This window comes from Callospermophilus lateralis, chromosome 12, assembly GCF_048772815.1.
Source record: "Callospermophilus lateralis isolate mCalLat2 chromosome 12, mCalLat2.hap1, whole genome shotgun sequence".
NCBI classification, from domain to species: Eukaryota; Metazoa; Chordata; class Mammalia; order Rodentia; family Sciuridae; genus Callospermophilus; species Callospermophilus lateralis.
In genome coordinates this window covers 46,835,730-46,859,958 of record NC_135316.1, presented here as the reverse complement: position 1 = coordinate 46,859,958, position 24,229 = coordinate 46,835,730, and the positions used below count along the sequence as shown (strand labels likewise).

The 24,229-nt window shown below is 37.3% G+C and overlaps 1 protein-coding gene across 2 annotated transcripts in view; it reads right to left on the bottom strand.

Annotated features, from left to right (window-relative positions):
• The window catches only part of Klf12 (KLF transcription factor 12), a 445,629-nt gene that overhangs the window by 22,321 nt on the left and 399,079 nt on the right, over nt 1-24,229 (bottom strand). For both annotated transcript variants that reach the window (XM_076872059.2, XM_076872060.2), the window contains one exon: nt 14,795-14,952. In XM_076872059.2, the coding sequence (XP_076728174.1) occupies nt 14,795-14,952 (158 nt within the window). The remainder of the gene's footprint in view (nt 1-14,794; nt 14,953-24,229) is intronic.

The window sequence follows — 24,229 nt, the reverse complement described above, 5'->3', positions numbered from 1 at the left end:
GAAAATATCAAGTTCAGCGAAATAAGCCCAAACCCAAAAAAACCAAAGGCTGAATGTTTTCTATGATAAGTGGATTTGATCCATAATGGGAGGAGGAAAGAATGAAGAAACTTTGGATTGAACAGAGGGGAGTGAGGGGAGGGAAGGATGTGGGGGTGGGAAGGATGGTGGAATGAGTTGGACATTATCATCCCATACACATGTATGATTACATTTCTGGTGTGACTCTGCATCATGCACAGCCAGAGGAAAGGTTGTGCTCTATTTGTATACAAGTGTCAAAATGCATTCCACTATTACGTGTAACTAATTACAACAAATTAACAAAATAAAAAAAAATAAAATAAAAAATAAAAAAAGAGTAAGGATTCTACATAACGATGGAGTCCCACCCTTCCCAACTCGTTTAAATACACTTTTATTAAAATGGCCCCTATGAACAAGGATAAGCCGCTGTTCTACTGAGTTTGGGAAGGGTCAGAAAGTAAGAAATTAGACAATGGAAATTATTTCAAAGAGTTAGGGGCAAAGAAGACAGCAACTGGCAACAAAGATTTGTTTTAAGTCACAGATGTGGAGCAGGAGAACTGCAAAATTTAAGAGCAATCTATGAGATGTGATCAAGTATGTTAGAAAACAGCATATTTAATTATCTGACTAATAAAATGACTTTCCCTTAGAATTCTTTCTTTTCTTTTTTTGGTACTGGGGATTGAACCCAGGGGCTCTCAAGCATTGAGGTACATCCCCAGCCCTTTTTTATATTTGAGACAGGTTCTCACTGAGTTGCTTAGGGTCTCTCTAAGTTGCTGAGACTGGCTTTGAACTCAGGATCCTCCTACCTCAGCCTCCTGTGCCACTGGGATTACAGGCATGTGCCATCGCGCCATTAGATTTTTCTTTACAAAAATATGTACTATCTTTTTTTTACTATCTAAACAACAAAAATCTTATGCATATTTCCTTCTCTCCATTGCCTCATGAATAAAACTGGAGCTTAAGCATTCTCTCTCCATGAAAAGAGAGAAGCAAAAAGAAAAGATCTCCCAAATTCTTTTCAAATTTGAGGCTAAGCTATGAGTACTAGGAAGAAGAGATGGTTCCACTGACCAGGCAGGGAGCTGCCTTCTGACACTCACTCAAAAGAGGCCTCTGTATCAATTGTACCTACCCAGGGCCTAGCATTTTGTTAAAAAAAAAAAAAAAAAAAATGTGTACACACGCACACATTAAATGCTCTTTGGACTAGCCAAGTTTTAGAAATGGTTAAAAAAATTTATAGCTACTGCACTGTTTTCCATTTATGTTTGTGCTTTGAAACACAATTTACAGGGTACAATGTTATAAACACATTAAGATAACAGGAACTAACTTCATGATGTAAGAGAAACACTAATTAAAATGATAAATAAGTTTGTAAAACACACCGAGGGATATGCACATGAGCCCAGAAAAGCTATAATGAAGAATAGAATCTTGCTTCCATTTTTTGTCTTCTTTCCTTAAAAACTTGTGAGAAAGTAGAAGGCTAAGTTTAATTTTAAAAAGTCAAGTGGCAGGGACAGAAAGAATGGCTGGTGAATTTTCCCTGAAAACGTTCCTATGAAAAGAGTTGACTTGGACAATAATGGGTGGTGGGCACCTCCCAGGGCTGCTACTAGACACAGCTGCACTGCATCAGGATGAACAATGGTAATGTAAATAAGATTTCCATTAATATCTTCAGAAATAGTGAATTTTTCTGAAATGCACTTCAATGAGGATTTTGCAAATGTGTTATTCCCAACTGTTTTCCCTGGAAACAAGCCAAAAGTAAAAATAACCTGCTTACCTTCTTTGCTCCTTTTGTTCAACCCACAAGTACACTTACAATGCCCCTTTGGCAAAATCTTTGAAAACATATTCAATATTTTTCAAAATAACCTAAAGTTTAGATTCTAACATCAAATCACCAAGGATTCTGGTTTCTTATGTTAATCCTATGAAATAGTAGAATTATAGAAAAAGATATATTTCTTTAGCCATGAGTCTCAGAACATGATTTTTTTGATTAAGACATGAAACTGATGTTTAAGACATAAAATTGATTATCTCAGAAAAATCAAAGGACACTGGCTGAGTGATTGGTATATCACTGGACAGTACCTTGGCACTCCTGGGGGTACAGTTTATTAACATCTAGGTTTAAATTCTAACATGATTCTCTGCATTCCATGAGAAATTCTTAAGCAATTTCCACCTTTTGCATTTTAATAAAAGAATCCGACCATTTTCAGCACAATCTGCCTTTCACCAGTTCTGTAAAAAACCTGAGACGAACTCTGAAGCTTCCAAAAGAGGAACTTGTTAACTAAAACTAGTAGCAGGAGCTTCTATTCATCAAAGTGAATAGGCCTCTAAAGACTAAAAAAGAGAACATGCAAAAAAAAAAAAAAGTTTGCTATTTTTTGTTCTAAAAACTCTACACTTGGAGTTCACAGTAAATACAACTTTAAATGCATATGTTGCCAACATGTGAATGTGTCTGTGTGTGTATTCACAGGTATTATTTAAATAGAATACGTGTCCTGAGACACTTATTAATTAAGTGTCCTGGGAAATAAAGACTCACATCAGAGTTTTTTTTTTTTTTCCTTTTCTTTCTTGAAATAGTCAACACAAACTGATTTATTATGAGAAGCCTGTCTCTTTCAATTTTGGTTAAAGAAAAGGATTAAGAGTCCCTAAATGCTTTTTCATGACATTTACCCAGCAGAAGGCATAATAAAGTCTAAAGAAAACACCAGGTATTGAATGGATTCCCAAAACTCTCCAAACAAAAATAACTTTTTCACGCATCTCCCACTTCACCATCTGAAATGCTGAAAGGAAAGTGTGCACCAGACAAAAGACAGGTGCCCTTTCATATTAAAAGGACGGTGAGCAGTACACTCCAGAGGAATGTGCAGTTTCAAAAGGCCCGTGTTAAACAAAACACCATGTTCTCATCAGCGCCTCTCTGCTATTTTCTCAAGCAACTGAAAAGGAATACTTTTTGCAACAGGAAACATAGGCATTTTCTTAAGTTCAGAAGTGCATTTCTGAAATATGTCCCTGTTTAACTCTTATAAAGTTACAGGGCCCAGACACTGACAAATGAGCTTCATTACATTCAAGGCTGAACATATTTGCTGTGACAATCTGTTTCACTTGAGGAATGGTATTTGCATATGAGAAAGAAAAAAAAAAAAAAAAACAATCAAGATTCCTATCTTGTCTTCTGGTTTCTGTTACATTAGTTCATGAAAGTTCACAGAATTTCAGATCTGGAAGGAAATTGGGTACTCTCAATGAGGAAATAAAAAAAAAAAAAAATGAGACCAAGAGCGAGCTGAGATTACAAGGCCTTGTGAGTCATCCAGGGATAGACGAGGCTATATGCCTGCCCTCCTTCATGGGTTAAGGTAGCATAAACCACCAGAATCTTTAAAACAGGGAGAATGGCCAACTCTCCCAAGCTCCATCGCTAACTTCCACGTAGATCCTAGGCTGGAGAGTTTCTTGAACCACAGGTTCCCCATCTATAGAAAAGGTATAGTACCTATTTCTACAGTTCTGTGGGAAACTCAAAAATGCACATGCTATGAGCCTGGCAAATGATAGGTGCTTGATAAGGGCTATTTTATAGTAATGAAATAAATTATTTTTGTTTTTGCAAAGAAATATAAATAACACAAAGTTGAAAATGGATCTTGTTTATTATTTTAAAAATAGGTTTTTAAGTAACTGATGTCATTTCTGATCCTGATTTTTAAAAAATATCTTAAGTATTCAACAACTATATGGGCCAATCCATCCTATAACATGTTTGCTCCATTTGGTTTGGTCTTGTCCATTCAATCAAATGAATAATCAATGTGCCAGTTTTCACTCCCTGAATTCTCTGGGCTGAATTAATTAACTTTTTCATTAAGTGTAAATAAGATGAAGTGGGTCCTTTCTTTCTTCTCCATACAGCTATATAATGGATATCTTTGACAGAAATATCATTTGCTAAAACATATACCACTTTCCATGCGCCATAGTTTGTGCTAAGAGCTTTATGGATATTAACTCATTTAACTTTGACAATTTGCTAATGGAGCATTGGCAATAACTAACCCTATTTTGCCAGTCATCTAGTTAGTATGCGTCTAGTCATGTTGTCTCTCAATATTTTAAATTACTGTTTTAATAAACTGGCATAGCTGGTCAAAACTGGACAAGCAGACTGAGAACCTAAGTCATTCTTTATAAGTCATGCAATTTTGTGAACCCTGCACCTCATCCTTCTGACCCAGGAATCAAAAAACAATGCATAAAAATATCCTATAATAAAAATGTACTTTATTGAAAGTTCAAGGTTAAAGGACATTACATTAGGCTGTTCTGAGTTTATATTTCCATGTATAACAACTCTTATTTTCCTATGTGTCTGGTGCTTTTTCTTCAGTTTTTTTGCAAAAGTCTCTTCTACCTGTCACATAAATGTTCCCAAGATTTTGACTTTTTCTGATCACTCGCATGGGTTGCCCTTAGTTCCCACGGCTTTCACCCACAAGACAGAAGAGAAAGATCCCGAAGTATCTATGGACCAGAAGGGCTATAGGGCATTCCCAACTGGAGGTCCAAAAGCAACCTCAGCATGACCAAAATCTTACTCATCAGCATCAGCTAAACGAGACACGTCCTTCCTCCTGTTTTGCTACCAGGAAAAAAAGGTAACCACCTCTACACAGGTTGAACCAAGTCATAAAACTGTCTACTTGATAAGATTTCTTGGTCTCTTCATCTAGAAGTAGGACAGGTATTCCCTACCTGCCCCGCCCTTATGATTACATGTGCTGGTTCTTCCTTCCAAATATTTGTCCAACTGTCCTTCCCAGTTAACCCCCACAGTGGCTACTTTTATGATCTTGCCATCTTTCACCAGGGCCAATGTCTGATGGTTTTACATATTATATCCTACTCTATCCAGTTTATTATCTTCCCTGAATTGCAAGAAAACTTTCTGAAAGACAATGTGATCGTTTCACTCCTTGGCCCCATACTTCCTTGGGCATGCCTGTTTTAAAATTCTCAAAACACCCCACCGTGATGGACAGAAGGTTTTCCTGTCTGCCTGCCCCATGCTGCAGTGTGGTACAGAGGATGGCTCTGAGCCCCTTCATCACTGTGTCCCCAGGGCCTAATGCAGTGCCCAGTGCTAAGAAATACTTGCTGATTTAATGAATGAAACCATTTTAATTCAAGTTCTTCCTTAAGGAGTTTAGCTCAGTGGTAAAGCAATTGCCTAACATGTATGAGGTCCTGGTTCAAGCCCCAGCACCACAAAAACAAAACAAAAACTCCTTTCCTTTAAAAACAGAACATACAAGTCTCAATATAAAAGCAATGTCTTTTGTTAGACTTGTGTTGTGTTCTATTCATTTTATGATTTTTCTTTCTAGTGTAATGGATTAACACACTTTTTGAAAAGTAAGATAGATCAGGGAGGTTTCATTTAAAACTGATGCAGTGGTTGAAAGTGTAGCTCAGTGGCAGAGCCCTTGCCTAAACCCATGTGCAAGGCCCTGGGTTTGATTCCCAGCACAAAAATAGATAAAAATAGACAGAAAGACTGTTGGCATATATAGGTCTAATCTTTAAGCAAATATTTTATTTTAATCCCTTAAAATAAGTAACTGGGGTGGAGACACGGGGATGTACTCAATGGAAGGTATTTGCTGAGCATGCAAGAGGCCCTGGGTTCAATCCCCAACACCACACACACACAAAAAATACATAAATGAAATTAGTAATTGAATATGTGATTGCACCTTGTATTCTGTTGCTCAAATGAACATTAATTATTGTGATCTTTCAAGTAATAGGTGTACTTTGTAATTCTTTTTATTCTTAGTTATGAAGTTTTTAATTAAATTGATGAGCATTAAGAATCTTTTTATATATTCTTCAATGGTAAATATACATTCTACCAAAATATAGCTCCTTATCATATTTAATAATTCCATCAAAGCCATCAATTTTATATTAGTAGCAATTAATCTTGCCACTCAGGATAAAATGACCAAGAGTTAAAACCTAGTTATTCTCAGGCAGAACACAAGGATGTACCATGGCTGGAGAGAGTGTTAGCCAACACTTTCTTTTTCACGTAGTTTTGATGGAGATTATCATATAAATTCATAAAGCCAAAAGCAAAGGAAGCTCCATAAAGATCCATAAAGATCTCAGGGTGGTTTTAACCTTCCACTGTCACTGATGATCTATGTGCTAACAGAAACAGAATTCAAAAACAAAACTTATTTAGTCCCATATTTATTTAACTGATATTAGTAGGCTGTTTTAGAAGTCTTTTCCTAAGTATATGAACAAAACTCCACTTTTTAAATCAGTTAAACAAGATTAAGGCTTTTATAACAAAACGGAGTCAGATTTGTATAGCCAAGTCACCTGCACTCAGATCACTACACACCTTAGGTCCAACATGTTTCTAAACAGTAACTCTCTGATAGGTTAAAATAACTACCTCCCCAATAATGAACTTAAGTACAACACTTGCAAAACTTTTATAGCATGTTGTTACCAACCTAGACTAAAAACAGGTATTTGGCTCAGCACTACGAGGTCTGCACGTGTAGAAGATGCTCACTGGTTCCCTCCAGGCAGGACCAAAGACCTCTTCAGTGCTGCTGTGATCAAGTTCAACTTGCAGAGATAAAGCTCACTCCTGCCTTTCCCATCGTGCTTTCTATGGTGGATAGTTAGGGACGTGGTTGTCTGCCCCATCAGATTCAGGACACCTTGCTCTCTGCATTTTTACATCACATCCATTAGTATGCAAAGAGCCATGTGCTGAGCCAGTGCCTATTTAATTTTATTTAATGATTAATCCTTCTGGTCCATGTCTTCTCACTAGCTTTCTAACAAGCAAAATTTCAGTAGACTTGGGGAAAAAGGCCAGTTCACACTAGTGAAAAACCTTGAACAACTGAACTCTTTCTGCCTGTCTCCAACGTACCTGAACGGCCAATGCTAAATAAGTGGGTATGTGCTGCTAGGTATGCATGAAGAGGAATGCACCCCCGGTGAAGAAGGGAGCCTGGGGGTTATGAGCAAATTTGTCTGGGACTAGGTGTAATGACAAGTGAACAGGTCCCAGAGAAACTGGAGCCTCAGTCCCAATCCCACTGCTTTTTCATACTTGACGGTGGACATGGGTTCCAGTCTTTCCATACAATGAAAACATGTCAAGCACTTGCAGAGCTGGGCACAATGCTTGGACCTGGCCAGTCCTCAGGAAATTCCAGCCCCCTCTGCTCATGACCTCCATGTCTGTTAGTAGCATTCCTTTCTCCTATCCACACACCCTGGACATTCTCAGAGGCATTTTCTCCCCTACCCCATGTCCAATCAGCTGCCGTGTCTTGTTCCTACTGCTTCAACATTTCCCCCACACTTTCTCTTCTGCTATCAAAGCACTGCAATAGAGCCTAAAAGGATGGAAAGTCTGCCTGCCTAGGGAAGGAGCATGGTCAGAGAGCTGAAAAGACAAGAAGACACTGAGGCAGCTTGGAAGACAAGACGGGAGTTCACCAACTGGAGAGTAGGAAGAAAGGAGGCCTCTAGGCAGGTTGGGGGAAGAATGTACGCATGAGCCCCACAGAGCAGGGCGCACCTGGAGATCCATTCACAGGCCCAGCTGAGGGGTCGGGAGCTTGTAGCATTGCACGCTTGCCCTTTGTTATGACTATTTCTGTGTCTTATCCAGCACACTTACGGACAGGTTTACTGGGGATGGGGGTTATGCTTTTTGGGAAAAAAAAAAAAATTATGGTGACATAGAAAATGCTCAATAGATAGCTGTTCAGTTAAATCTGTCTATGAATGGGCTTTATCAAATGAAAGACTATAATGTTTTACTAAGTAGTTAAAATATACTCCTTGCCGAGTGTGGTGGCACATGCCTGTAATCTCAGCGGCTCAGGAAGCTGAGGCAGAAGGATCCCAAGTTCAAAGCCAGCCTCAGCAACTTAGTGAGGCCCTATGCAATTTAGCAAGACCTTGTCTCTAAATAAAAATATAAAAAAGGGGCTAGGGATGTGACTCAGTGGCTAAGCACTCCTGAGTTCATTCCCCGATACCTAAATAAATAAATAAATAAGATATATTCTTTAAAGGATTATTTATTATAATGGTAACAAAATGGGCTTATTAGACAATTAGCTTTAGTCCAAAACACCTATATTATAAAAATTTTAAATTTAGTTACATCCAAAGTAAAAAGATTATATACTACTAGCTCATATAATATATACTAAATTATCCAGAACTTTTTTTTGCTTTAAACCCACTGTTCACAGTAATAACATACCTATAGCTACATCCATACACAGATAATTTCAGTTCAACAAATAATTACTGCATCCTTATGATGTGTGGGTTACTATACTTGTGGGATTTTTAAAACTGATGTCTCATGTAACAATTATGTAAGACTGGGTAGCTTTATGTTCAAAGTTAAAAGAGAAGATCTGAGATTCTCACAAGTTAGGTAGTTTCTCAAAGTTTAGCAAATGGGTAGAGGCTAAAGACAGATTCAAGATTTTGTTTCCTAACTTGAAATGTTGGATATTTTTATTCTAGCTTCTTATTTCTCAGCAATTATTCATTACCAAGCCTTGAATATAATTTACCCCCCCAAAGGTCATGTTGAAATTTAACCACATTGTAAGAGATGAAGTGGGTGCAGGTGGGATTATTTGGAGGTGATTAGGGCTCTGCTCTCAGGAATGGGTTAATCAATTTGTGTGATTCATGAATTAATGGGTTAATGTCATATCTCTAAAGATTGTCTGCTATAAAAGCCAGTTTCGCTGGGTTTCCCACGCACTTCCTGGCTCATGCTCTGCACCAGCCATCTCAGGACTCTGCCATCAGGAAGACAGATCATCACTACATGTGGCCCTCCAAACTTGGACCAAAACCATGAGCCTAAACAAACCTCTTTTCTTTATAACTTACCCAGCCTGTGGTACTGTTATCAGCAACATAAAATGGACTAAGATAACCATCTCGCTTGTACTTGTGGACTGCTTAATCAGGACTTACAAACAGCTTCCTGGGAGAGGATTTTTCCTTGAAAAATATCAATTTGCTCTTAAACGATGCATTATCGTGCATAACTGAGCCCTGTATTTTATCTAACAACAAATCTAGATGGAGAGGTCAGAAGTGCAGTTTTATGTGGAATGAGCTATTTAATGATGCAGATGCAAAATCATGTGCAGTAGCAGCCCACTTATCTGCAGGTAAGATCTAACAACCACAAGCACCTGTGTACCAAGGCCACTAGGATGCATAGCTGTCACAAAACTCATGGTTTTCTTTATAGGAATCTCCTCAAACCACTTCAGAATCTCATCCAGAAAAAAAGATGTCAAAAAATGTATGAATAGCAGTAAAAACTGATGGGGAAAATGTACAGAATGTGTAGGCATTTACGATCAGTGTGTGTGGAACAGGGCGTGCATCTGTGTAAGTGCATTTCAAATATACAATCAAATGCAATTAACATGTATTAAATAAGTTAATAAGGCATCTGATATTAATGACCAAGGCTCCATAATCAAGGGAAAATTATTAAATAATTTTTAGTTTCCTTCATTTGTAAAGGTAGAAAAGAACAAATTTCAGAAATTGTTGAATCAGAATTGGTTAATATTTTAAGCATTCCTATGAGTAAACTTCTTTTATGTACAAAATTCTGATATGAATTAATTTTTAATAAAACCAGACACATAAGAGATGTGACTGCTTAAGTTCACTAATGTTTAAGATTTAGATATGTGCAGTTTTCAAATGAGTTAAAATTAGTACTAACAAGATTGACTACTGAATCTCATAGATTTATTAGGGGGCAGGAAGATAGATTTGTAATATAAAATATTTCCAGATTCATTTGAAACGGAAATATTGCTCTTACTTTTTTGGAAGAAAATTTGCTTTTAAGTTAAATTTTGCCCTTTTTTGTTAGTCATTAAATTCAATATTCTTCAGAACACTGACAGTCACGTTTCATTTTAATGCCATGTCATACATACCACCAGAGAGTTCTAGTTTCTGCTTTTCAGAGCCTCCTCTAGAGCAGACCCAACATTCGGGTCTAGGGCTCCATCTAGTGGCTGAAGCATAACCGATGTGTGAGTATTATTTGCTTGTAGCGTATTTTAAAATTCCAGGGCACTTATTTTTCAGAAAATAGTGAGAATTCTATTTTCTTTTAGTTATTAGAAATACCTAAATTGTCTTCTAAAATGCAAATACACATCATTTAATATGCTACACGTTTCTTTTTTTTTTTTGGTTATAGGTGGAAACAATATATTTTATATTTATGTGGTGCTGAGGATCGAACCCAGTTTAAAATAAGGAAAACCCATAGGACATAGTAATGGATAGCATAGCTTTAAACACCTTTTGATTTGAATAAACTACACATTCACTTAAGCGTAGCATACACTATGTTGTGTAGAAGACAGTATATGAAAAATGAATCTGCTGACATTAATGTGATATGACTGATGAATTTCTAACATGCCTTAAACAATTTAGCATTCACAGGTGTTAGTACATTAAAGGCATTTCAAACTCCTTGGTCACATCTTTATGTTATTATCTAAACTGCACATTAACAAAATATATTTGATTATTCTTATATTTAAATAGGCTCTCCTTGGCATGTCCTTTTTCCCCTTAAATTTCTTCGCTAATACCTAGAAAATGGTTCCTCTTTCACATTTATACCAATTAAATTCCTAAGACCAAATAAACAGATAACAGATCAGGTCCTCTTAAAGCACAGTGGAATCAAGTGTTAGAGACAAAAATTAATGTGACTGCCTCAGAGAAAGTTTCCCATTGCCATTTGCTCCTCTCCGATAGCGTGCGTGGCTTTCGAAAATCATCTGGTATAATCCCAAGCTCCACGTGAATTATTATTGGTCATACACAAGTAACTTACTCAATCCGCCCGAAGCCGTAAGGCTGAGAAGATGTGCATTAAAGGCATGCAATCCAACCTGAATTTCTGTAGAACCAGTGTTGACTACATTTTGAACACTAAGTTACGAAATCATGTGTACAATTATAAATTAGAAGCCAGCACATGCTCACTTTGAACCAGTTACAGCAAATTAACAAAATTTCATTCTTTCTATTTAAAAATGTTACTAGACTGATAGTTCAGGAGACTATACCTGTATAGAATACAGTTGTCCCTTAGAATCTGAGGGGGACTGGTTTCCTGGAATCCCTGACCCCAAGTACATATCAAAGCTTACAGATGCTCAAGGTCCGTATATAAGATGTTGTCATATTTACATATAACATACACACCTCTTACTGTATAATTTAAATCATCTCTAGATTACATGTAAAACCTAACATGGTGTAAATGCTACATTAATAGATGTTATATTATATGTCTTAGGGAATAATGACAAGGAAAGAAGACAGTATATGTTCAAACAGATGGGACTTTTATTCCCAAATATCTCTGATTCAATGTTAGTTGAATCTGCAGAGGTAGAAGCCTCAGATCCAAAGGGCCCACTATAACTTATCTCTCCGTTAAATAGATAAGTGGATTTGGCACATCTCGGTTTTGGTCAGGAACTTCACAAGGACATTTTGATGTAGCTGTGAGATAGAGCAAAGGGGCTGGAAATAGGATAATTAGCTGTCAGTTAAAGGATTTAGACACACCTGGATAGGGTCTCTACGATCATGTCTCAGGGTTTTTCCTTGAACCTATTCGATTTAACTTGCAAAGATGGAGAAGCTGAAGGACAGTGTGGAAGTACTAAAAGCAAAAAGGGAGGGAGAGGTTTCGAATTATTTCAGTTTATCAGAATAAAGTGCCCAACTCAGTACAATGGGTATAGACTAATTAATTCCCAGAATGGAAGAGGTGCTTGTCACCCTCACAACGAGTCTGTTTCGTATCTCCAGCTGGTGCTAATCACTTTGAAAGATATGGAACACACTGTTCCAAGAGAACCCATCATTGGAGGGTAAGCTCCAACTATAAAACAACACTGCCTGTTTAGGTCTCCAAGAAATCATTTATAGGTACAAGGGATTAACTAGACCTAGCTGGCAGCAGTAGTTGATTTGGATAGCTTACAGGCAGTGTCTACTGCTTAAAGACTTCACCTTACTTTTGAATATATTAAGAGAAAATCCATAAACAGGATCAGTTCCCTCAATGTGTGGTATGAAAACTTTCAGAGACACAGTGGTAAAGTCAGAGTACGGCTTGAAAGCATGGCCGAGAGAACCATGGGGGTGGGGGTGGGGGTGGCTTGGGGAAATGGAGGTGGCAGTGGCCCACTGCAGTGTTCATGAGAGCCAGGGCCAGCAAGCTGGATTACAGTGCGATCATCCGAGGCATCCCATCCCCACAGAAGGTTCTGAGACCCAAATAGTGCCATGTGAGACAGTTCCACACTGTCAGAGATGGGGACTTGGCTCTTAAATTTCACCCAACTTGTCCTGCAGACTAAGTTGTCACTTGAAGTATATGATGGGAGGTGGAAAAATAAGTAGTGAGAAAAAATGCTTAAGTGAGAGCCACACTGTGCAAAAGAGATCCAAGCAGCTGGAACACCAGGTTGCTGTGAGGATCAAATAAGAGAAAATACGTGTAAGTGTTCAGAAAACTGCCTGGCAGCAATGGGCTCTGTCTGAGAGATGACAGGCAAGGGATTCCCCTAATTGGGAAACACGCTGCACTGTGACATACAAAGTCTATCGTGACTCTCCACATCTATGACTTCATCCCATTAATAAACCAAGCTAGTTAACTCAAGTTCAGCATGCAAGGTTGATGTTGCTTTGAATTATGGTGCATATATGATGTCTCCTCTACTCTTACAGTATATTTTAAAACCTGTAAGATGTACTCCTATAATGCCACAGAGATAAATCATTTAATAGTACCAGATTAGAAATCATCCTCTTTCACTGTTCATCACTTGGATGAAGTGGAATAGAGGTGTCTGTGTGAAGATGAAGTTTATATATATTCCAGAAAGCACACGGAGAATAACTCAAAGTATATGATGATTCACTGAGGACAGAACATAAAAAAAAAAAAAACAAAACAAAAAAACCACACACACACACACACAGAGAAACGACCCCATAAAAAGTGAGTAGTTTGGCCTGATGACCCTGTCTGCTCCGATGTGTGTTCACCATTTACTGATGGGACAGAAGCAGCTTATTTGACTTCAAAGTCTTTAAATTCATTCTTTGCCTTCATGATAAAGAAATTGATTTATAAATAGTACCGAAGAAACACATGAAAACTTCTCATGGGGAAACCCAGAATCAACAGGAGAAGGAAGAATTTAGAAGGAAGTAGAAGTCGAAAAAACTCAGGGAGGAAAGAGGAAACGTGGGAAGAGGCAATTTGAACAATGTGCTCTGTTAGCTGTCATTGAGAAATGTCAAAAGTAGGTAAAGTGTTGGTTGAACAAAAGTAAACTCCAGATTCTATGATGCTCTCTGGACTTTGGGCAGCCTCCTGTGCCATAACTTCACTGCAGACAATGGTTCAGAGTGACGACCCTTCAGTGCAGCTCTGGAAGGACAGAGCTAAGTCAAGGCCAATTAGGCCCATTTACAATATTTTGCTACCTGTGCTGGGGAATGGTTGACATCACATGGTTACTTTACTGTTTGAGATGGGAACTATTTACACAGCTACACCAGAATCTGTTGCACTTCAAGTTTCCAGTTAGAGGCAGATGCTGAAGTCTGATTGCTGATGAGGACAGGACTGGACTGGGCCTGCTTGTTTATTTAAAAAGTGTATGCATGCATTTCCCTGTCCCTTCTGCTCCTTTAAGCATCACACACTCCAGTCCCCACTTTTCCTAGGATGGATGGTGTGACTGCGGGCCTTCCTCTAGTCTCTTACCAGTGCCCCCCACCCACCCACTGGGGAATCCTGGGGGACCCACAAGCCCAGGAAGCCAGAGGACGCTGGCTGAGGGGCACCCAAGGCAGAAGATGGGTTGGTAGGGATCTCAGTGAAGACTCATCAGCTCATTTAAGGAAATGAGGTAGGTGGGTGAGCAAGAGGAGGATGGGCAAAGTCTGTCAATCACTTGTGATCTCAATTTATTCTCTATAATCTGTGAATACTAAAAATCTTCTCCTGAAATAAAAAGATACCAGTGAGAATCAAATAGAATTATGTGGACATGTTTTTAAAACTCCCCATAGACCTATGTATATTACATTCTCATTTTTCATTTTGTTTGCTATTTGAAGGAAAAGGATTTTTAAAAAGAAGTAGGAAAATACGATCAAAGGGTGGAGGTGGGTAAGAGGCCAGCTTGAAAAGACAATGATTTTGCTCAGCTTGTTGTTTGATGTGCCACAGGGACATTGTTAAACCTGATCAACTACATGCTGATTAAGTGGTGGTGTTGCTTATAAGAAAGATGGCTAGATTACTACGTTCACACCATTTTAAAAGCTCTTGAGAAATGGAAGAAATCTCTCATTGGTTTTTAAAGTGTACTGAGTCTTACACTTTTTTTTTTTTTTCAATTATGACAGAGAGAATGCATTCTGGCCAGAAGAAAGGAAGTAAATCCAAGGTGTTACATACAAGGGGCAAGTACAAAATGCCCTGGCAGCACACTGTGCCCTGCCGTGGAGCAACTGGCCCTCACAAGGGAAACCCTGGGCGCTGTACCTGTATGTGTCCTCCGGTGAGCCTTCAGGTGAGAACTTTTTGTGTACACTTTGTTGCATCCCTCAAAATCACATCTGTGGATACGTCGTTTCCTGGAGTCTGGGGATTCGGACCGTCTCTGGCGTCTTGTGCTCTCAATACTAAATGGTGAAATTGAACTGGAAAAAGAAAAAGGGGTGTTACATGGTGAGAAGCACTGCACTTCATCTTGGGTCTGGTGGCCTGAGAACTGGTCTCAGACTCCACAGCCTCACAGGCTCCCTGCCACCACTGTCTTGGATGTGTCTTGTGTCTTGTTTTCTAATCCCCAAAGGCAAGCACTGGAACTGATTTCTGGCAGAACACTCCCAGGAAGAGAAAGACACACTTAAACCAATACCAACAAGGAACTAAAACCCAGTAAAGCATTGGGAGGAGAGTAATCTCCTCTTATCAGAAGGAACCATCTGGTGGTGGTAGATTAACACTCACAGCTCTGAACTTCTGAATACCCTTTCTAACGAATATTTTAGGAAGCCCTGCTATAGACAATTGACAAGATGAATGCATTTAATAAGTAACAGCAGGTCTGAGCTGCGTGTGACCACATATAACACCATGTAAAATCACAATGCACCTTTCAAAACAAGTGAGGTCAGGCTGAAAGAAATGACATCAGTACATCAATAACGTGACTCATGACAAGCTATTTCTGAGCAGTAAAGTGCACTGCCATTTAACTTTTCTAGTTGGTACTTTTGCATGGTGAGGAATAAAGTGCACTGTATGTATTTAAAGATTAGCTGTACTACTATTACGAACAAAAAGTTTTAACTATGAAGTTTGGCCCTGACTTGCGTGTTGTTTAATCTTAATGCCCCACTAGAAAAACAGGATTAGTTTGTAATGTCAGATAATTGATTAACATGTACCTTTTTAAAACCTTAATCTCTTTTGATGGAGAGAGAAATAAAGAATATGACTCATCTTTTTCAGTTACCCGTGAAGTGCCTTTAAATTACAGTGAAATATGATAAAAAAGCAATCACCCATAATTCTACCATAACAATTTACCACAATTAATATTCTGACATATTTTCTTTCAGCTTTCCCATGTTTTGATGCTTTGAAAAATTAGTATTAAAAAAATCACAAATGAAGAACTCTCTCCCTTGTCTTTCACCATCCCTGATCCCTTCTTCTCCTCCCAGGGAAAAGCTCTATCATCAGTTTTCTTTACATCTTTCCAATTCTTTTAAATGACGTTACCTATCTACATCTGCATTCATAGAAATTCATAATATTGCTGTGGTTTTGTAAGAGTCACATAAATGTCAGGCTGTTCACATCATTCTGCTACTTTTTTCTGTTCTTGCCCTGTTTTTCAATCAATATTAAACATCTGAGATTTATACAGGTAGGTACAAAGGCTGTAGTTCATTTATCTGAAGTGCTATCGACTACAACTTATTAAATCTCCTTTTCAAAAAATATTTTAACTTAAAGTTCTGAAATTAGAATGTTTCTTGGAACTGATGGCTTGTTAAGGTTTAACGGGTATAATTTTTCTTTATTAATGGTACATAAAGTAATTGCTTTTTTCAATAGATGATATTTCAACTTAGGTCAAAAGTTGCTAAACATTTTCTTTTATAAAGAGCTAAATAGTAAATAAATACTTTATTTCAACTTTAAGAACCAAAAGGTCTTACACTGTAACTAATCATCCCTGAAACTGTATCATGAAAGCAGCTATAGACACTGTAAACAAAGAAACATGGTTCCAATAAAACTTTATGTACAAAAACAATGGGCTGTATTTGGGTTCTAATTTCCTAACTACTGACTTTATGACATATGGTAGCAGTCCAATTAAAAACTCATCCCAGAGTTTAAATATCCATTTTTCTGACTGATGTCTGTTTCTAACATTATCCTGTTACACTGCTCTGGTACCTTTTTTTTTTTTTTAATGTCTCCTATACATGTGCCTTTTATATTTTTCATGTAGATTTTCCCTTCTACAAATAAAAACTGAGGCTACCAAAGTTTTGTATTTGGAACTTCAAATACTAATGATGTTCTTCTACCTGGGCCTCAAACAGTTCTGGAGAGACATTTGTCTCTACTTTACCTTTCAGAACTACTTACTTGGTCTCTTTGTGGAAAAGTGATAAGGTAAGTGGGAAGGAGGAAAAAAGGAACCAAACGCGAAGTCAAAGACCTTGATAAACCCAAGAAGATAAGTGGGCAATCCCAACCAGTGAGGACTGCTATTGTCCTGAGGTCCACAGCAGAATTCCACAGTTAACAGGGACCACAGGTGATGACAATTATGGATTGAGGGTTTGGCTGAGGCAAATCCAGTGTCATGACAGTCAAGATACTGCTACCAAGTAATTTTGTATCTCTAGAGCCAATGAATGTGGGCATTCAAGAAATGCTTGCTACGTAGAATGAATAATTAATACTTATCTGCCTAATGAATCAATACTACTATCCTTTGACGAAAAATAAGTCTGATTAGATAGTGGGCACTGTGGGTGTTTCTACTTTGTGCTTCCTATGTTTTCTGAGCACTGTGATCTCTCTTTAGAAGGCACCTGAGTGTCTTCTGCAACATGTCTTCTGCGCTTCAAAAACTGAACTTGTTCTACAGAGTGGAAGTGTGCAAGTAACTATTGCATACGCCAGTGTAAGATCCTTCCACTAATCTTCAGTGCCAATCTTGGTATGATCAAATGGTTGAGGTAAAATAGTTGTCCCTGTGTTCCCAAACTTTGTGCCAAAAATATCTATACAGTTCAGAAGAACCTTAACTAGAGGTCCACTCCTTTCCCCCAAAGACTAGCCCATTTAGAGCAGCAAAGGAGCGTGCTGGGGGTGGCCTCATGGGCTCCACAGTGCAATAATTAGATCTAGAGAGAACAAATGAGTGAATCAGGACTTCAGCTGCACAACAGTCCCGCTTGGAATGGCACGTTAAATTAGAATTAAACCCAGAGAGGCTCGAAAAGTCACATCCAGAAACAGCTCTATTTAAATAGAAGGCGCCGCATGGCTGCGATGGAGGAAATGAGGGCTAACTGTAATCAGCAGGTAATAAGAGACCATTTGTCACGGGTGACCTTAATGTGCTGAGATGCCCTTCACTGAAATTGGAGATCTTATAGGAGTTAAAATAATAATAATAATAAAAAGGACAGGGCATCCTTTCAAGGCAAGGAAGAAGATTTAAAAATAAGAGAAGAAAACATAGGAATTGAAGTTGCTTTATCAAAGTCAACCATGATCTCTGCAGAACTCCAGGTAGCACAGGCAAGGACAGTGGTGATGGTGGGCATTTGCAGAATGTTAGTATGTTAACAAGTTTTGTTCTAGGAACTTTCAGCTTCAAAGCCACCCTCTAGGCTGAGAGCATCAGCAGTGTGATCTTACAGATGAAGACACAAAGGCAAAGGGAAGGGAAGAGAAAGTTGTGGCTATGGCAAGATTTGGACCAAGTAGTTGATGCCAGAGCTCAATTTTAACATTATACTGATTCAGATATAGACATGATAAACCAGCATAGGACAGAATATGGGAAACCAAGAAAATAATTGGTATCACTTAAATTTCTCCTCTAACCCAATTAAATAAGACAACAGCACATACAAAGCATTCTTTAAAGTAGCCTGCTCAGGGCTGGAGTCGTGGCTCAGTGGTAGAGTGCTTGCCTGGCATGTGTGAGGCACTGGGTTTGATCCACACACCACATAAAAATAAGTAAGTAAAATAAAGGTATTGTGTCCATCTACAACTAAAAAAAAAAGTAGCCTGCTGCTTTTTAATAAGAAAGACATTTTTAATTTGAGAAAATCAGGGTAAACTGTTTTATAAACACTATTAGGCGCTCAGTATATTTACTATTATTCTACCTATGAAAAATACTTTCTTACAGTTATTGTAAAGCATATATTTACTCTCAGGAAAGTGTTTTTCTAAAGGTTGAGGCTGGCACCGGCATACCATGGAATTAGTTCCTTCCCGCCAATGCAGTTCACCTACAATTCTACCAAAAAGAATTCTGCACAACGAAAGTGTCTTAAAGAAAGTGGGAATATTGTTTTTAAAAATGTATATTTTCTCCTGTTTTCAAAGTTGATTTAAAAACTCTTTAAGTATCACCTGTAGAAATTCTGAATTAGCTTCTGCCATAGAATACAGGTAAGTAAAACAACCGCCTTATAAGTAAGTCAAATACTACCTTGGGAATGAACTATCAGGGCCATAGTTAAACAAGACAGGATAAAACTTACAGTTATCCAGGAATTACATCAATCTCAGAAAAAGGATTCTATTTGCATGGACAAGCAAAGTATCTGTATTAGCTTGCAGGATTTCCCTTAGCCAGCAGGTGGCTCTTAGATGCCAGAGTGTTCATAAGCATCCTTTATAGAACAGAATCTGCCCCATCAATCCATGTCCATGTATTTTTCTCTGATATTAATTAGGGAAAGGTGCTATTTAGATATGCCCACTGCCAATTTCCTGGCAGTTGCATCCCAAAGCTGGAAAGATTCACCCACATAATATTCTTTCATTCCTGTCTGTAGTTTCCTATAGAAAACTTCTACTGAACAGACTACAATTCTGAGATTTGTAGATATCACTTTTTCTAGAAGCTTTAGTTAAGACATTATACCACTTCTTGTTTCTATTTGTACTCAATAAAAATATTTTCATAAAATGTATGAATCAAGAGCAATACATTTTCTAATATATGTTTAAAAGCTCAAAATCAGCCTATATTCAAACTATAGTTTGGTACTTTTTACATATGAAAAGAGTATGCCCAAAATGTATTTCTAATTTTTGTTTTATTGTAATAAACAAAATCTCCTACTGAATAAACTATAATGGGTTTACAAATGAGGCTGTTTGGGAGGTTAAAGAAGGCTGGGGATGAATTCATTATTTTATATATTTAAAAAAGCTGCCATTAAGTATCATTAAGTATTTTTCCACATCACCTTCTAAATCATGACAAAAACTCAAAACTATTATAGGCATATATTCTTGTTCTTTTTTTTTGATGTATCATAACTTAGCAAGTAAGATCACAAGCTGTATTAAAGAGGTTTAAAGACAATCACAGTAGAAAAAAATTAATCATTAATAACACTAACTATAATTGATTTTATTACCAATTACTCCATTACTCCACCAAATGAATTCATAACACAGGATGAAACACGAGCTATGAAATGAGGGTAAATTTCTTAAGTATGTTGGTCATACCCACCAATGAAAGACACATAATTTGCTTAAATATTTAGAGGAAGTTTCCCACAGAATCTGTTCAGAAAGCACTGGTTAAATTATGTTTTATGCCAGGAGTTGTAGCTTGGTAGATCACGAGAACTTAATACCAAAACAAAACAAAAACCACCTTTCTAGGTCAGAACAGGATTATAGGTGATTATTTTCACCTGAATGTCTTGCAGGTAGGCCTTGTGTGCCCCACATGGCATGAGCCCCGCCACCCTCTACTGCCTTGAGTATATCTATTCTTACCCGTGTGGCTCTTCAACACACCTAATTTTGAGATTCTTGAAAATCATGCCAAATTAGAAAGATAAATTTTCTTTGTTTTACCAAAGATAGACTTTAACCTATTCAAATGTAAAGCTAGAATCTTAGACATACTTATTACCAACAGATGCTTGAAAGGGTGAAAGGAAAGGAGGGTAAAAAAGAAACCAGGGAGCACTGTCCATCCACTGAGGAACTGAGCATTGGACATCCACCGGAGCCGCCATATAACTCTGCTTCATGGCGGAAGTGGACAGGAAGGGGTTCATTTTTCCCTATCAGAAGGATCTTCCTATCAGGTAGATTCACTAATAAGGTCGTCCTATGGATGTACCCCAGGCACAGACTGTGTATAATGAGACTCCGTATTTTAAATATTAAAACACATATAGATGTTCCAAATACACAGTTCCAATGAGATACTGTAATGCAACCATAAAGTAAACTTTTGACATGACCATCAAAACAAGCTTCCATCTATTTTATGCAGATCATTAACTAGATCCATGTTCCACTAGAGATTTGTTTTATTAAAGAGCACTGAAATTATATCCGCTAACTATCTGGTACTTAAGCTTACATAAATTATTGAAAGTTTTTATTGCTCATGTGGGGACATATAAATAACAAGACCAAGAAGAACTCATTGGTAGGGCACCACAGGAGATTTTTTTTGTGATCAGAATGACTGTCTGGGGCCACCGGTAGGTATCACTCCCACCATAAATTGGCCATGTATTTGAATTTTAAAGAAAAACAAAAACATTCCCAATTGAGAAAAGAAGAATATTTTACTTGCTTTTTTATTTCTCTTCTGGAAAACATCACTTAATCTTCAAATATGCCACCAAATTCATGTTGGAATAGTAGGGAGATGTATTGGCATAACCCAATTTCATATGTGGAAGAGAGAAGGAAACTGAGGCTCAGAAAACTATATTAAGGGCTGAGGTTGTGGCTCAGTGGTACAGCGCTCATCTTGCATGTGTGAGGAATTGGTTTCGATCCTCAACACCACATAAAGATAAATAAAATAAAGATGTTGTGTCCATCTACAACTAAAACAAATATTAAAAATATACTAATTATGGTTCAAGGCTACACAGCTAATAGTAGCAGAGTTGGGAAGTCAGGCTCCAGCCTTCTTGATTTCTAGAACTAAGACTGTCCCACTTTTCAATGAGGCTGTAGAAGGATTTGTGTGGTGGTTCTCACTTAGCATGAAGGAAAACTTGCCTGGCAACACTATTTTCATCAGATAGAACCACAAGCCCTGCTCCACTTCGGTTTTTGCTTTGGTTGCTAGGAAACTCAGACACAATCTACTAAGACTCGGTGTGTTTGTTTTCCACTCTCTCAAACTGGAACCCAAACACTTCGTGATTTTAATGTTATACAGCTAATTTTAAATGTATGTATCCTGAAATCCTTCCTCAGCTATGTGAACTATTAATGAGAAATGAAAATAACACACAGGACATGTTGTTCTTTAAAACACAGGGGAAAAAAAACCCATAAAAAGTAGAGAGAACCATGAGAAACTTTGAATCTGAGTTTTAATTTGTAGACTTTTAATTAAAGTTCTGAGACTGATCAGCTCATATTATTATCTTCAAGGAGAAAAGAAAACAAGAATCCTGAGGACATTTAGTCTGGACATGACCATCAAAACAAGCTTCCATCTATTTTATGCTTAGTATAATTTATTAGCTATGGTACCTAATATAGTTAATCTCTTTGAATTTTAGATACCCATATTTCAACTGTGTATTTAAGCTATTCTGCCCTATTAACCAGATGCAGAATATTTATAAAAACTTTAAATAGAGCATATGATATACGAATATATAATACACAATTGCATGACAATATGTTAATATAGTAACATATATAAGCTCTAGATTATGGTTTCTAACCTATATTAATGCATGTATATCAATTTCCTTAAAATCTTCATAGAATTGAAAACTTTGGACTTGATGGCTCGACAGTGACTACTGAATGGAGCTCTCGTGAAGATTAGCCCAGAGTCATGTAAAGCTGACCCAATGTCCAATATATTCTCTGCACTTATATATGTTCCTTCTTCCTTTTTTGGTTAACAGTAACTTTACGGAGTTATAACTCTTGAGCCATAAAAGTCACTGTTATAAAGTGTGCAATTCAGTAGGGTTCAGCACATTCGCACTACTGTGCAACCATCAGCCTTATCTAGTTTTAAAGCAGTTGCATCACCTTAAAGGAAAACCCTATGCTCTTTAGCAGTAACCCAGGCTCTCTCCTAGTCCTTGGCAGCTACCAATCTGCTTTCCATTTCTATGTATTTGTCCTGAACATTTAATACAAATAGAATAATACACAGTCAGACATATTATTGGTGGCCTGCACCTGTAATCCCAACCATGTGAGAATCTGAGGCAGGAGGAGTCAAGTTCAAGGCTAGCTTGGAAAATTTAGTAATATCTTGTCTCAAAATAAAAAAAAAAAAAAAAGAGCTGGAAATTTGGCTTAGTGGTTGAGCACCCCATGGATTCATTCCCCAGTACCCCAAACAAGAAATCAACCAAACCACCAAACAAACAAAAAAACTAAAAACCTAACCCAATAACAATGTTATATATACACAAGACCCAAGTCCCTTATCAGATATGTGATTTGCACATATTTTCTGTGTGCAAATTACTTTATTGATCATGTCCTTAAAGCAAAGGTGTTTTAAATTTTGACTATGTCCAATTTATTATTTCTTTCTGTGGTATCTGTATTTCATATTATATCCAAGCTGGCTTTAACTAATCTAATTTCAAAGATTTACTCCTATGTTTTCTATTAAGAGTTTTATGAATTTAACCTTCACACTTAGCTCTATATCTCTCTTGAATTGATTTTTGCATATAAGAAAGGAAGGAATCCAATTCTATTCTTTTAGAGGTTCAATTCATGAACATAGGATGTCCTTCCATTGAAATTTGAAAAAAAAGTTCTCAATGTTTTATGGTTTTAATTGTTCAAGTCTTAAGCTTCTGTTGTTATATATACTCCTAGATAATTTTTCATGCTATTATAAATACAATTGTGTTCTTAATTTCATTTTCAGATTGTCCACTAGCAGTTTATAGAAATACAAATGATTTCTGTATACTGATCTTATAGTCTACTAAGTAGCTGAAATTATTTATTAGTTCTAATAGTTTTATGGGGAACTCTTGAGGACTTTTTACATAAAAGATCATGTTAACTGCTAATAGGAATAGTCTTACTTCTTTGTTTCCAATCTGCATTTATTTAGTAATTGCCCTGGACATCCTTGTCTTGTTCTTGATGTAAAAGCGAAGTAATCCATTTTTCATCATTATGGGAAAGTATTCCATTTATCATTCATTAGATAACAGTCTTTTATCAGGTTGAGGACATTTCCTTCTATTTCTAGTGTGACAAGTGTTTTCATCATGAAAGAAGTTAGCTTTTATAAAATGCCTTTTTTACATCTATTGAAATAATCATGTGGTTTTTATTATTTATTCTATTAATGCAGTTATTATACCAATTGATTTTCATATTAAACTATCCTCATTCCTGGTTAAAATCCCTCGTCATGCTCTGTAATCACTTCTATGTTGCTGGATTCAGTTTGCTTGTATTTGGTTGAGGGCTTTTCAGTTTATGTTCAGAAGAGATACCAGTGTGTAGTTTTCTTGTGATGTCTTTCTCTGGCTTGGGTAGCGGGGGGTGGGGTGGGGGGATGGCGGGGAGTAAGGTTGGCCTCATAGAATAAGCTGGGAAGGGTTCTGGTCTCTTTTTTTTCTTCCTTCTTTCCTTTCTTTAGGTCTAAGTGGGGAATTCTGTCTGGTAAAAATAGGATTCATTAGTGAGGAAGTGATT